Source organism: the organism of the source record quoted next, unplaced genomic scaffold, assembly GCF_019419815.1.
Source record: "Pyrus x bretschneideri cultivar Hongxiangsu unplaced genomic scaffold, Pyrus_bretschneideri_v1 Contig2, whole genome shotgun sequence".
In the NCBI taxonomy this organism is placed as follows: Eukaryota; Viridiplantae; Streptophyta; class Magnoliopsida; order Rosales; family Rosaceae; genus Pyrus; species Pyrus x bretschneideri.
In genome coordinates, this window is record NW_025999501.1 from 4,040,117 (window position 1) to 4,052,849 (window position 12,733).

At 38.2% G+C, this 12,733-nt stretch overlaps 1 protein-coding gene across 1 annotated transcript; it reads right to left on the reverse strand.

Moving 5' to 3' along the window:
• Positions 1-11,538: 11,538 nt before the first annotated feature.
• Positions 11,539-12,576, reverse strand: LOC103962294 ((+)-cis,trans-nepetalactol synthase NEPS1). Its single transcript, XM_009374989.3, has 2 exons — positions 12,062-12,576; positions 11,539-11,978 (listed from the first exon to the last, which is right to left on the reverse strand). Exons 1-2 carry the CDS (start codon positions 12,467-12,469, stop codon positions 11,598-11,600), a joined length of 789 nt encoding a protein of 262 aa, XP_009373264.2. The 5' UTR covers positions 12,470-12,576; the 3' UTR covers positions 11,539-11,597.
• Positions 12,577-12,733: the final 157 nt, after the last annotated feature.

Below are 12,733 nucleotides of genomic sequence, written 5' to 3' on the forward strand. Positions count from 1 at the left end.
TCAATGGTGACTATATATATAGGGAATGCTACATGATGGATATATTGTGAAAATAGAAAATTAAAAATAGTAAGGGCCCGTTTCTGATATTTGTATACCTATTAGGGGACTGCACAAGGTGGTATTGGTATAATTACCTTACTAAAACCCATGTACCAATTACCATACCAAAATTTTGGTATAACAAACTCTATTACCTAGTACCGTGCTAAACGTTCGGTATATCGAATTTCGGCATGCCAAATAGTTCAGTTGTCTTGGTATGGTAATGGTAATTACCACTTTGTTTTGGGCCATTCTTTTGGGCCAAAATTTGATTTTTTTCAACCCAATTCAGGGCCCAAACGTGTTTTGGTCACTCTCTTTGGCTTTCTAAAACTTCTTTATTTAATTATGAGAATTTTATGAAGATTCATTTAAGAAACAAGACGTAAATAGATGGAACAATTGCTGAAAGAACCCAACATCCCTGGAAAAAATAGTACAAAGATTCCTAAATTTCATCTCTACATTCTTTAAAATTGTACAAAAATTAACTTGATAGATGAAGCCAGGGAGAAAGACATCCCAACTTGATGAATGAGAAGATGAGATGGACTGCCAAGAGAGAGTTGCCAAAACGGGAGCAACAAAGATGAAGCCAATGGCTAGATGAGTGAAAAGATGAACAGTCGCAGCGCAAGAAGGCTTAGATTTTTTTATTGGGAAAGTAAAGGGTAGAGGGTGAGATGATTGGATAAATGACTAGGAAAAAAAATATAATGTGCATTTATAATGATAATAATACATAATTATTTATATTAATAAATAAATAAATGATATAATATTAATAATAGTGATATGGTACGGTATACCACTAGTAATGGTTTTGAATATCATTACCGTATAGAAAATGTATGGTATGGTACAAAACCGTATCATTACCAATGATACAAATTTTTTGTCACAACTTTGGTATGGTACGGTTGGTATGGTAATTTGGCAAAAAATTTCACCCCTACTACACATATCCCTCTGTTTGCTAACAACATTGTAAACCACAAAATTATTTATGCGCATCCTTCATCATTATTTATGCGGATCCATCTCTCTCACGCCTCCATCTTCATCCCCACATGACCACGAAGTAGCAACCAACAAACAACCACCGCACCTCGATATCTAAAGACGTCATTGTGGAGAAATTTTTCATTATGATCGGAGCACGGGTGATACATCATATGTTTTTATATAAATAGTGGGAAATTGTATTTTTTAAATTATTAACTTTTTAACACATATATTCCACCATTTGTATAATAACAAATGATGTTTTACCCCGTGTTTCGATCACATTGAACAATCTCTGTTCATTGGGGTTTGTGAAGTTGGTTGATTGGGGTGTAAATTCATGAGGAGGTGAAGCGAAGGAGGCAATGAGACCTGGGCTTGTAGATTTGAATGGCAGATTTGGAGTTTTAGGAATTGGGTTAGGTTATAATGGGTAGAAAACTTGAATTCTGGTGTATTAAAATCCAAATGACAGCTCTCCTCACAAGTCCAATTCTCCAAAATAAAAGATTCAATTCTGTTTTTCATAGCGAAAATAGGTCACCCTTGTTAAACGCATAAATTTCAGAAACTTGGATACTCGCATTTCCTCTCAGATCTTCGCAGCTGAATGCAGCACTCAAATTTAATTTGCTACTCCCCCGCACTCAAATCTTGATCAGGTACCTCTAATCTTCCTCTTTCACTTCATTCACTCTCTCAATCAAGAAGTACGTAAAAAAAAAAAAAAAAAAAAAAAGGCAATTATATTTCATTTTTCCGGATTTATTATTTATTTGCTTGTTTTCACATTATTCTTGGGGTTTATGATTTCAGTTGTTTGAATATGGCAGTCATTGATTTTCAATGTATTAGGAAACCGAGTGGAAATGCAGCATGCTCCGGGGACGATCGAGGAATAGTTGTTACTGAAAGCAATCAAAGAAGAACGCCCGTGGGAGATTCCCCTGAAACAGCTTCAAGTGACATTGTCTTCCAAAGAAGAATGGCACAGAAGATTAGAGTAGCTAACGCTTTTACCATTTTCTTTTTATGATAGGCGGTTAAAGTACTCCGAATTGCCTTTGAGTAAGAGAGGCAATGTCCCTATGAATTTGGAAGATACAAGGAGCATTATTTTGAGAGAAACGCTAGCGGAGATCCTCCAAATCTCCTGAGGAGTATTCAAGTAAACCACAGTGTCTTGGATATCAGATTTTAGTGCTCCCAGAATCCATGTGACGACCATGGCGTTGCATCGCTGCCATGCTGAGACTCGGCTTTCTGACGGTTCCATCTATGAACTAATTTTGTTCTTGGCACTGAGAGAAAGATGAATTCCACGGCTCCACGTACCGTAGTGTCACTATTGATTTTTTATTGTTTTTTGGAAATAAGAACCAACCTCAAATGATCCGAGGATGGAAGAAATAAGGATCTGCAGGGTCGCAGCGTTTGTGTTTGCAAACGCTGTTGCCTGGTAGGTTTGACGATTTCATCACCCATGTCAAAAGGGCACGATAAAAAAGAAAAGAAGAAGAGTTAGGGTTTTGCAACCTGCTCTGCATACCATGTAGACATTGTATTTGGCTCAACTGAGTATTTTCAGAGGCTTTCCTTATATAATAGGTAATCCTACAATGTAGGGATTACAGTGTTAAATTCAAAATAAAATGTAAATCAGTTACATGCAAACTTCCTAACTAAGAACATTAACTTTCTAGCGCACTGCAATGACCCTGTCGTAAAGTTTCAAGTCAAGGTTTAGCAAGGTCTGGTGGGACCCACCGACGATCCCTGTTAGTGTTTGTGATTGGTGATATGAGCTTCAATGGAGATTCTGTGCAAAGAAAGACAGAGAGAGTTCACGAAGAAGATGAAAGGAATTATACTTCTCACATTTCACAGACTGAAAACACATACACTTTGTTATCGTTGCACATGGAAGGAAGGGAGATCTTTCACACTCCAATACACAACATAATCTCAACCATTCATTGGTATCATCCTATGAGATAATGCCACATGTCTAATTCTATTACTTAAAACTAGATACAACATTAAGAAACCATGTGGACTATGATCCAATGGCTGACATTCAAACTGAAACAGAAATACATTTGTGAAATGATCTCAGCCATCAATTTCCAGCTGAAGGGTTACATTCCAACACTCCTTCTAACCCTTTAGCTAATTTGACTCCAAGTAGCTCCCTTAGATACACAAATCGGTCTTTAGGCAAAGCCTTAGTAAGGATATCTGCAATCTGCTCCTCCGTCCTGCAGTACACTAGCTCAATTTCTTTGGCTTGAATTGCTTCTCGGATGAAATGAAACTTCCTATTGATGTGTCTTGTCTTCTGATGAAAAACTGGATTCTTTGCCATAGCAATGGCTGATGTATTATCACACATAATCTGAGTTCCCTCCACTTGTTCTTCTCCAAAGTCTTCTAGGACAAACCTCAACCACTTTGCTTGTGATGTAGCTTCTGCAGCACTGACATATTCTGCTTCTGCAGTAGACAATGCCACAGTGTTTTGTTTGATTGAAGCCTATGAGAACATACCAGATCCTAGTGTAAATGCATACCCTGAAGTGCTTCTCATATCATCCTCACTTCCAGCCCAGTCACTGTCACAGTAGCCAATTAGAGTAGTTGTTTTGCCTCTATCGAAAATGATTCCAAAGTCAACTGTTCCCTAGATGTACCTCAGTACCCTTTTGGTTGTTCCCATATGTTTCTTGGTAGGATTGTGCACTGAATCGTGATAATAAACTTGCTGCAAACATCACATCAGGTCTAGTTGCAGTCAAATATAACAAACTTCCAACAAGCTGTCTATACTCTCCTTCATCTGCAGCCTCACTCCCATCAATTTTGTTCAATTTCTCATTCATGGCAAGTGGAGTAGCCACTGGTTTGCAGTCTTTCAAACCAAACTTTTCAATTAGCTTCTGTGCATATTTCTTTTGGTGTATAAAAATACTATTCTCAGTTTGGAACACACCCATTCCAAGGAAATGATGCAATAAACCCAAATCAGTCATCTCATAGTGTTTCATCATATCATTTCTGAACTCTTCAAGCATTTGTGGACTGCTACCAGTATAAACAATGTCATCTACATATAGAGAGACAATAATGATACCAGAGTCCTTCCTTGTCTTAACATACAAAGTTGCCTCACTTGAACTTTTCTCAAACCCTGCACTATTGAAGTATGCATTAATCTCATCATACCAGGCCCTTGGTGCCTGTTTCAAACCATAGAGAGCCTTGTTCAGTTTGTACACCTTTGTTTCTTCACTTTCCTTCACAAAACCTTGAGGTTGCTCGACATATACCTCTTCCTTTAATACCCCATTGAGAAATGCAGACTTCACATCTAATTGATACAAGTTCTATTTCTTCTGTGCAGCAAGAGCAATCAATGTTCTAATCGTGTCCAACCTTGCCACAGGGGCAAAGGTTTCATTATAGTCGATTCCAGGCTTTTATGAATAGCCTTTAGCCACCAGTCGAGCTTTGTTCTTCTGCGCAGTACTATCCAGATTAAGTTTAGTCTTATAGACCCACTTAACACCAATAACAGGCTTGTCATATGGTCTCTCAACAAGCTGCCATGTGTTGTTCTTTTCTATCATATCCAGCTCAGATCTCATTGCACTCCTCCATGACTCATCCTTAGCTGCATCATCATAATTTTCAGGTTCAATAACACACATGTTGCATTGAGCCATGATCTCATTTATACTTCTCCATTTCTTAGGTTTATCATCATGTGCTTGGGATCTATCAACCATATTCTCACTTTGAGAAACAGTATATTCCTCAGAGTGAGAATTCTCACCAATCACACAGTTTTCATTAGCATTCTGATGGTCATTACTGACTGGAAATGTTATTCCAGTATCTTCATTGCAGTTCCAGTTCCAAGAGGCACCCTCATCAAATATGACATCTCTTGAGAGGACAATTTTCCTTGAAATTGGATCAAACAGTCTGTAGCCTTTCTCACTTGCACCATAACCAACAAAGATACATTTGTGACTATTCTCTTCTAACTTGTGTCTAAGATTAGAAGGTATGTGAACATAGCAAAGGGATCCAAATATCTTCAAGTGAGCTATTCCAGGTTTTCTTCCACTATATGCCTCAAATGGTGTAGTCTTTCTCAAAGCTTTGGATGGACACCTGTTAAGCAAATATACTGCAGTATTGACTGCCTCTGCCTAGAACATGTATGGAAGACCCTTCTCATGCAACATTGACTTTGCCATTTCCACAACAGTCCTATTCTTCCTCTTAGACACTTCATTTTGTTGAGGAGTGTAAGCTATAGTTAATTGTCTTTGGATTCCCAGATCACTGCAATATCCAATAAAGTTTGCAGAAAGGAACTCTCCTCCTCTATCACTTCTGAGACATTTTACCTTATATCCACATTGTAGCTCAGTCATTGCCTTAAACTTCTTAAAACATCCAAATGCATCAGACTTATTTCTCAGAAAATACACCCATGACATCCTTGTGCAGTCATCTGTGAATAGCAAGAAATATCTGTTTCCAGAATGAGATTCAACTTGCATTGGACCACAAATATCTGTGTGAACTACCTCTAGTGGATCCTTAGCTCTCCAAGTCTCTGTGTTGTTTGCCTAGCATACACCCTTCACACACACTTGTTGACATCTCTAACTTAGGCAATCCATGTACCAGATTCTGTTCTTCAAGTGCTTTAAGACCTCCTTCATACAAGTGACCCAGTCTTTTATGCCATATCTTAGAGCAGTGTATGACACTTGCTTTTAGAGCACACTGTGTTACATGCATCATTGTTAAAGGAAAACATCTATTTGCAGTCATATGTACTCTCACCACCAAGTTGTCAAGTGACCAACCATCAAAAACATTCACTACACCACCTCCAAACAACAGATAATAACCGTGTTCCATCATCTGTCCTACACTGAGAAGGTTTTCCCCAAGTCCAGGAACAAGCATCACTTCTTGTATATGTTTTCTTCCCAGTTTAGTCTCAATCACCAAAGTTCCCTTTCCTGCCACCTGCACAACCTCTCCAGTGCCCATCTTTACCTTTGAGGTCAAATTTCTTTGAACATTAACCAACAATCTCTCATCACCTGTCATGTGGTTGCTACAGCCACTGTCTATATACCATGAATTATTTACCTTCACATCTGTCACTGCATTGCAAGCATAAAACAATGATCCCATTTCTCCCATCTGCCTTGCATAATTAGCCTTCTGCATCCCCTTGTTCTCATGACAGTCTTTTACAGAATGTCCTGGTTTCCCACAGCCTAGTACATTTTGGTTTACCTTTAAACCAACACTTCCCATAATGTAATCTATCACACCATTTGCAATCACCCTGAGAATTGTTTTTTTTTCTGAGTATAATTAGGCCTATGATCCCAATTTCTTTGAGTGTTGTTCTGTCTCTGAGCATAATTGGGTTTGTGATCCCAACCTCTTTGAATGTTACTCGGCCTCTGAACTAAGTTAGGCTTATGATCCCAACCTTTTCCTCTTGATTTCCAATTCTCTTGAGACCTGTGATTTCCAGAAAATCCACCACTTCTAGCACCCTTAGTCACAACAGTTAAACTTGCAAATGATTTCTCAGTAGAAGACTCAGCATGTAAATCAAGCCGCTGCTCAAATCCTTTTAGAAAAGCCACAACCTCTTGAACCTCAATAGTCTCAAGATCTCTAGAGTGCTCAATTACAGAACAGATAGCATCATATGTTTTAGGAAGGCTAATCAATAATTTCTGCACTATTCTCTCCCTAGATAATTCTTCTTCATAGCTTTTCATTTGATTAATGATATCAAACAATCGAGAGAGATATATATATAATGATTCACTATCCTTCATACGAGTATATTCAAAATCTCTACGTAACCCTTGTAATTTGACATTTCTTACTTGTTTATAACCTCGAAATTCACCTTTTAGAGCATCCCAAGCTCCTTTGGATGTCTCCTCATTCACGATTCTGGGAAAAATCTGGTCCGAGACTGCGCCTTGAATCATCCCAAGCGCACGAGCATCCTTCATCAGAATCTCGCTAAACGACATTTCACCTGACGTCTCCTTCTTCGTCTAGTCAACCGTAGCTTCTTTAGACTTTGGATCTGAAGATTCAAACCCATTTTCAACCAGCTCCATAAACCATGAGATTTCAGAATGGTTTTCATTCGAATACTCCAGAACTCATAATTCTCTCCATTAAAAACTGGAGCTCTAAGCTCAACACTGCCGGATCCAGCCATAGTAGACTTGGACTTAAGCAATCGTAAATTTCCAGATTCGATTTGAGCTCAAGTATGTAGCTCAATCGAACCTCACGAACTCATAGATTTCACGCCCAGATTAGACGATGAAACCTGGCTCTGAGGCCATGTTAGTGTTTGTGATTGGTGATATGAGCTTCAATGGAGATTCTGTGCAAAGAAAGACAGAGAGAGTTCACGAAGAAGATGAAAGGAATTATACTTCTCACATTTCACACACTGAACACACATACACTTTGTTACCGTTGCACATGGAAGGAGGGGAGATCCTTCACACTCCAATACACAACATAATCTCAACCATTCATTGGTATCATCCTATGAGATAATGCCACATGGCTAATTCTATTACTTAAAACTAGATACAACATTAAGAAACCATGTGGACTATGATCCAATGGCTGACATTCAAACTAAAACAGAAATACATTTGTGAAATGATGTCAGCCATCAATTTCCAGCTGAAGGGTTACATTCCAACAATCCCGGCTTCGCTCAAGATGATGCCGAGGTGTCTGTACAGATGGATGGTAGAGCCGATGAGGGACTCAACTTGTTACTCTTCAAAGACATCGCTGTGGACGTAGGTGCACCAGTTGGACTCTTTCAAACATGTTGAACTTTTTTGGAGTGCTTATGATTACTTTCAGTTTTTGTTAGTTTTTAGTTTTCAAAAAAAAAAAAAAAAAAAAAAGTAAAAACAAAAAACGAAATAATTATCAAACGTCAATGAATGAAGTCATAATGCCTCTAATCACAACATTTTTCTTATGCACAGCAAAATATGAAACATCAATTGAACAAATACTTCTACGTAGGTAATTTGTTGTCGCAGCGAACATAACGTGCGTATTTCACGCGTTCATAATTCAGGTGACCATGTTGAACTCTTTCACACTTCACTTCACGAACCTTTAGCAAGGTTAGAATTATGCCTCGTAGGAATTTGCATACCTATTGGACGAAACGGATGATGTACTATTTAAACACATGACCACATTAGCAAGGTTAGAATCCGATGATAAAGAAAAAAAAAAAAAAGCCTGAGGAAAGAACAAACAATCATGGAGATGTTGAGAAGCATGCTCAAGCGTGCCGTTTTGTATCCACAAAAAAAAATAAAAAATATTTTGCAAAACGTTAACAAGCAGATCTTTAGGCCATCTCCAACCAAAGGGTCCAGAGGACTACAGGGCGGAAAATAGCCCGAAAACCGTCTCCAACCGAGGGCTAGGCCCCACGGAATCGGGAGAGGGCTAGAGAGCTGGCCAAAAAATTCAGTTTCCTGTCGGTTATAACCGACAAGAATGCTTAAGAAAAAAATTCAAATGCAACAGCTAGCTAACGTTAACTAACCATTGCATTTGAATTTTTTTTTTTTATAGTTTTATTATTATTTTTTATTTACAAAATTTTTCCTATAACTTCTATTTTTAATTTTTTTTTTAAATTCTATTTTTTCCTATAATTTTTATTTTACAAAATTTGTTTCATTTTTTTTTAAATTCTATTTTTTCCTATAACTTCTATTTCACATAGTTGCTTTATTTTATTTTAAATTCTATTTTTATCCTATAACTTCTATTTCACAAAATTTGTTTCATATTTTTTTTAATTATATTTTTTTCCTATAACTTCCTAAGCCATTATACAATATTAAATTAAATTAAATAACATGAAACAACATTAAACAATATGAAATAACATTAAATAACATTAACCATCATACAAAGTATACAACATAAAAAAAAACATTTAACAACATAAAACTTAAACAACATTTTAAAAAACATTTAACAACGTAAAACTTAAACGCATATTCCATGCTGACGTCACTTAGCCGTTGAACTTGAATTTAAGTTGTAGTTTTTAAATAATAAATTATGTTTGGCCCTATGGCCCTCTGACCCTCGGTTGGAGACGATTTTTTGTGGCAAGGCTAAAACGAGCTCTCTGGCCCTTGGTTGGAGATGGAGGCAAATATGGCCATGTACTGTTCATTAAAATATTAATATCTTGGAGAATCTTGGAGGGCCAGAGGACTAAAACGAGCCCTCTGGCCAACCCTCGATTGGAGATGGCCTTACAGTCTTACTATTTTCAATTTTCAAAAAAATATCCGTCATGCACCCTTTCCAATATATATACATGAGTGCTCGGTGCTCCTAGTTAACGGAAGAGGATCCTCTCCGGAGCCGGTTCCACCGGATCCTCCTCCTTCCTCTTCTTTCTTTGCAGGTTTTTGACCTCCGAAGTCGGCGTAGCGGCGTAGTGGCCTCATCGGAGCTAGTTATCGAAAAACTTCAAAACCACATAGTCGACGACGACTACTACGACTTTGCAGATAACTAGCTCCGGGGAGCCCACGACACCAACTCTAAGGGCCGAAAAAGTGCAAAGAAAGAAGAGGAAGGAGGAGGATCCCGAGCCTCTGATGGAACCGGCGGCTTCGGAGAGGATCCTCTCCCTTGGTTAACAAATGCACTAGATATGATTATAAATATAAACTGATAATTTATGCATTGATATTGTTAACTCATTGTAAAATTAAACTTATCAATTTTCTTTTAAGTAAGATAATATTATTTGTTAAATTTGTTAAAAAAAAACTTATCTCATTTGAGCCTGGTGTGTCACTTTCGATTGAGATTGTTTTGTTGGTTTGCTACAACAAACACTACTAATAGAAAACCAACAAAAAAACAAATCTGACAAAATCTTTGCAATTCATTTCATACCTACTTTTTGAGATTCGTCATTATTGCAAGGATAAGATTTTTATGTCCTTTTGAGGAATGAGCTCATTCATTCTTTATAAATAATGATTCTTGAATGTACAAATAACAAAACTACAGTTTATTAATGAGTAGGGTTAGAAAAATAGAATTTATAAATAAAATTTTAAAAATTAAAAAATTAAAAAAATATAAAAATTAATAATTGATTTATTATTTTAACTTGTTTATTTTTATTGGTAATACATAATTTAATTTATAAATTTTATCTTTAAATTTAATCTCTTTAATATTACTCTTTATTAATCTTCATTTGAAAATTAGTCCTACAACCACCACTTGAATCTATGGTCATTTATTCAAAATGTATTAAACAAACCAGCAGTGTAAATACCAAATGATAAACAATCAAATTTATTTGATAAGTTTAGACGATTAAATACCTTCCAATTCAAATGATTTATTTTTATAAAAGTGATTTTGAAATAAAGATTAAGAAATTAAACTATTCTATTCATTGAATTTATACGATCGAAATGCCTTCATAAAAATGAAGGGTTATCTGCAGTACCTACATGAAAATATGGGTGTTGTTTGCCATCGTTAGCATTAACTAGACTAAACTGGACTAATAGTTCGTGTAGTTCTATGTTTGTGGACTAAACTGGACTAATAGTTCGTGTAGTTCTATGTTTGTGGACTAAACTGGACTAATAGTTCGTGTAGTTCTATGTTTGGTGTAGCAAGAGATTAACTTAAATGACGCCAGATGAGGCTCGCCTTGACTCGAGGCTTTGCTAAGTGTCAGTAGTTAACCCCGACCAAAAGCTTGGTATTAGGTAGGACTATGTCACTGCCTCTTGTCTTTCTAGACCCCCTGACCCACCACCGCAAGCTAGCATCACTCACCCAGAAGTCGATTACGACCCAAACCTCCTAAAATCTTAGAATCAGAACCACCTAGATGGGAAAACTCGCCATGGCCGCTGACAGAATTGGGGGAGAGAGAGAGAGAGAGATTGATCGAATGGATTTAGACGGGAAAACAAAGGAAAGAGAGATTGTCGGACGGGAAAACTTGCCATGGCAGCTAACGGAAATGGAAGGAGTCATTGAGGTTTTTGGTGAGATTTGGAAATTGGGGAAAAAAATTAGGAATTGAGAATTGAAAGGGAGGCATGTCTCCATTTTGTGATGATCAACCTGTGCACTTTAACTAACTTGGGGGAAGACAAATGGAGAACTGGGGGGGAGGGGATAGAGAGTTCTAGAAATAAAAAGAAAAAGAAAAATGGAAAAAGAAAAACAGGAGAAAAGTGATGGGGGAGGTAGAGAGTTCTAGAAAATACGATTTGAGGATTTTAAGATCACCCCAAAGAGGATCCTCATTCGGAATTTACAAACGAAACAGGTGCCAACCATCAACAAGTACCAACATCAACAACCAAATTTATGCAAAATTCTACCTTTTTCTTTTATCTTTATTTTGTTGTTGAAAGAAATATATTTCATAGGGGATTGACGCCACCGTCAACAACCAAATTATGTCCGGTCACAAACTCAGCCTCCTCAGAAGCCAAAAACACCACCGCATCCGCCACGTGCTTCTCCGTCAGCATTCCATTACCGCTCCTAGCATACATTGGCGCTATCATCTTCCCCAGATCCTCCATCCCAACCTTCAACATATCACACAGAAGCGGTGTCAGAACCGACCCAGGTGACACACAATTCACACGCACTCCACGCGCCGCCAGCTGCTTACTTGCGGACCTCACAAGCCCCAGCACTGCGTGCTTCGACATTGTGTAGTCCGTCGCAAACTCTGTCCCACTCTCCGCCGCCAAACTAGCCGTGCACACAATACTCCCCCTCACCTGCCCCTCGATCTGTTAGTAATAAATGAAATTTATTAGGTTTATATTATCAACACTCCAAAATATATGCTAAACACCATAAAAATAAGCAGCACCATCACTCTCGCCGCGTGCTTGACACACGCCGCCATCCCCCGCGAGTTCACAGCCATGACCCTATCGTATAGTTTCAGGTCAAGGTCCAGCACGGTCTGGTGGGACCCACTGACAATCCCCGCGTTGCTGAACATGATGTCGAGGCGTCCGTACAGATGGACAGTGGAGTCGACGAGGGACCTAACTTGTTCCTCATCGGTGACGTCGCAGTGGATGTAGGTGCATCGGTTGGTACCGATGGACGAGGCGAGTTCTTGCCCCTTGTTGTCTTGCACGTCTGCGATGACGACAGCAAGCGCGCCGTGTTCGGCGAAGTGGCGCGCTGTGACTGCACCGATGCCGGAAGCGGCGCCGGTGACGATGGCCACCTTGCCATTGAGCTTCTTGAGTGTTGTGGTCTCTGCCATTTTGTACAGTATGCTCTTTTGGCATGGGATATAAGGGCTTTTGATTTAAAATTACATTTATTAGAAACGTCTTGAAATAATGGATGACATGGGCCATGGCTCCATGAGTTTGTGACTTTGTAATTGAAGTGGGGTCGCTGCTTGATTCTTTCGGATTTCATTTCATCATTAAAGATATCAAGCCAAGAGCCACGTTTTTAGGGAGACCAACTTTGTAACGGATGTGATTACGGATCTGAATTTTAATAGTAATTTTCATGTTTG

Bases quoted from the DNA above. Each gene is read 5' to 3' on its own strand.
- LOC103962294 (XM_009374989.3), bottom strand. From the start codon at position 12,469: ATGGCAGAGACCACAACACTCAAGAAGCTCAATGGCAAGGTGGCCATC. The intron at 11,979-12,061 runs GTGCTGCTTATT...TATTACTAACAG, and splicing joins AGCACGCGGCGAGAGTGATG to ATCGAGGGGCAGGTGAGGGG.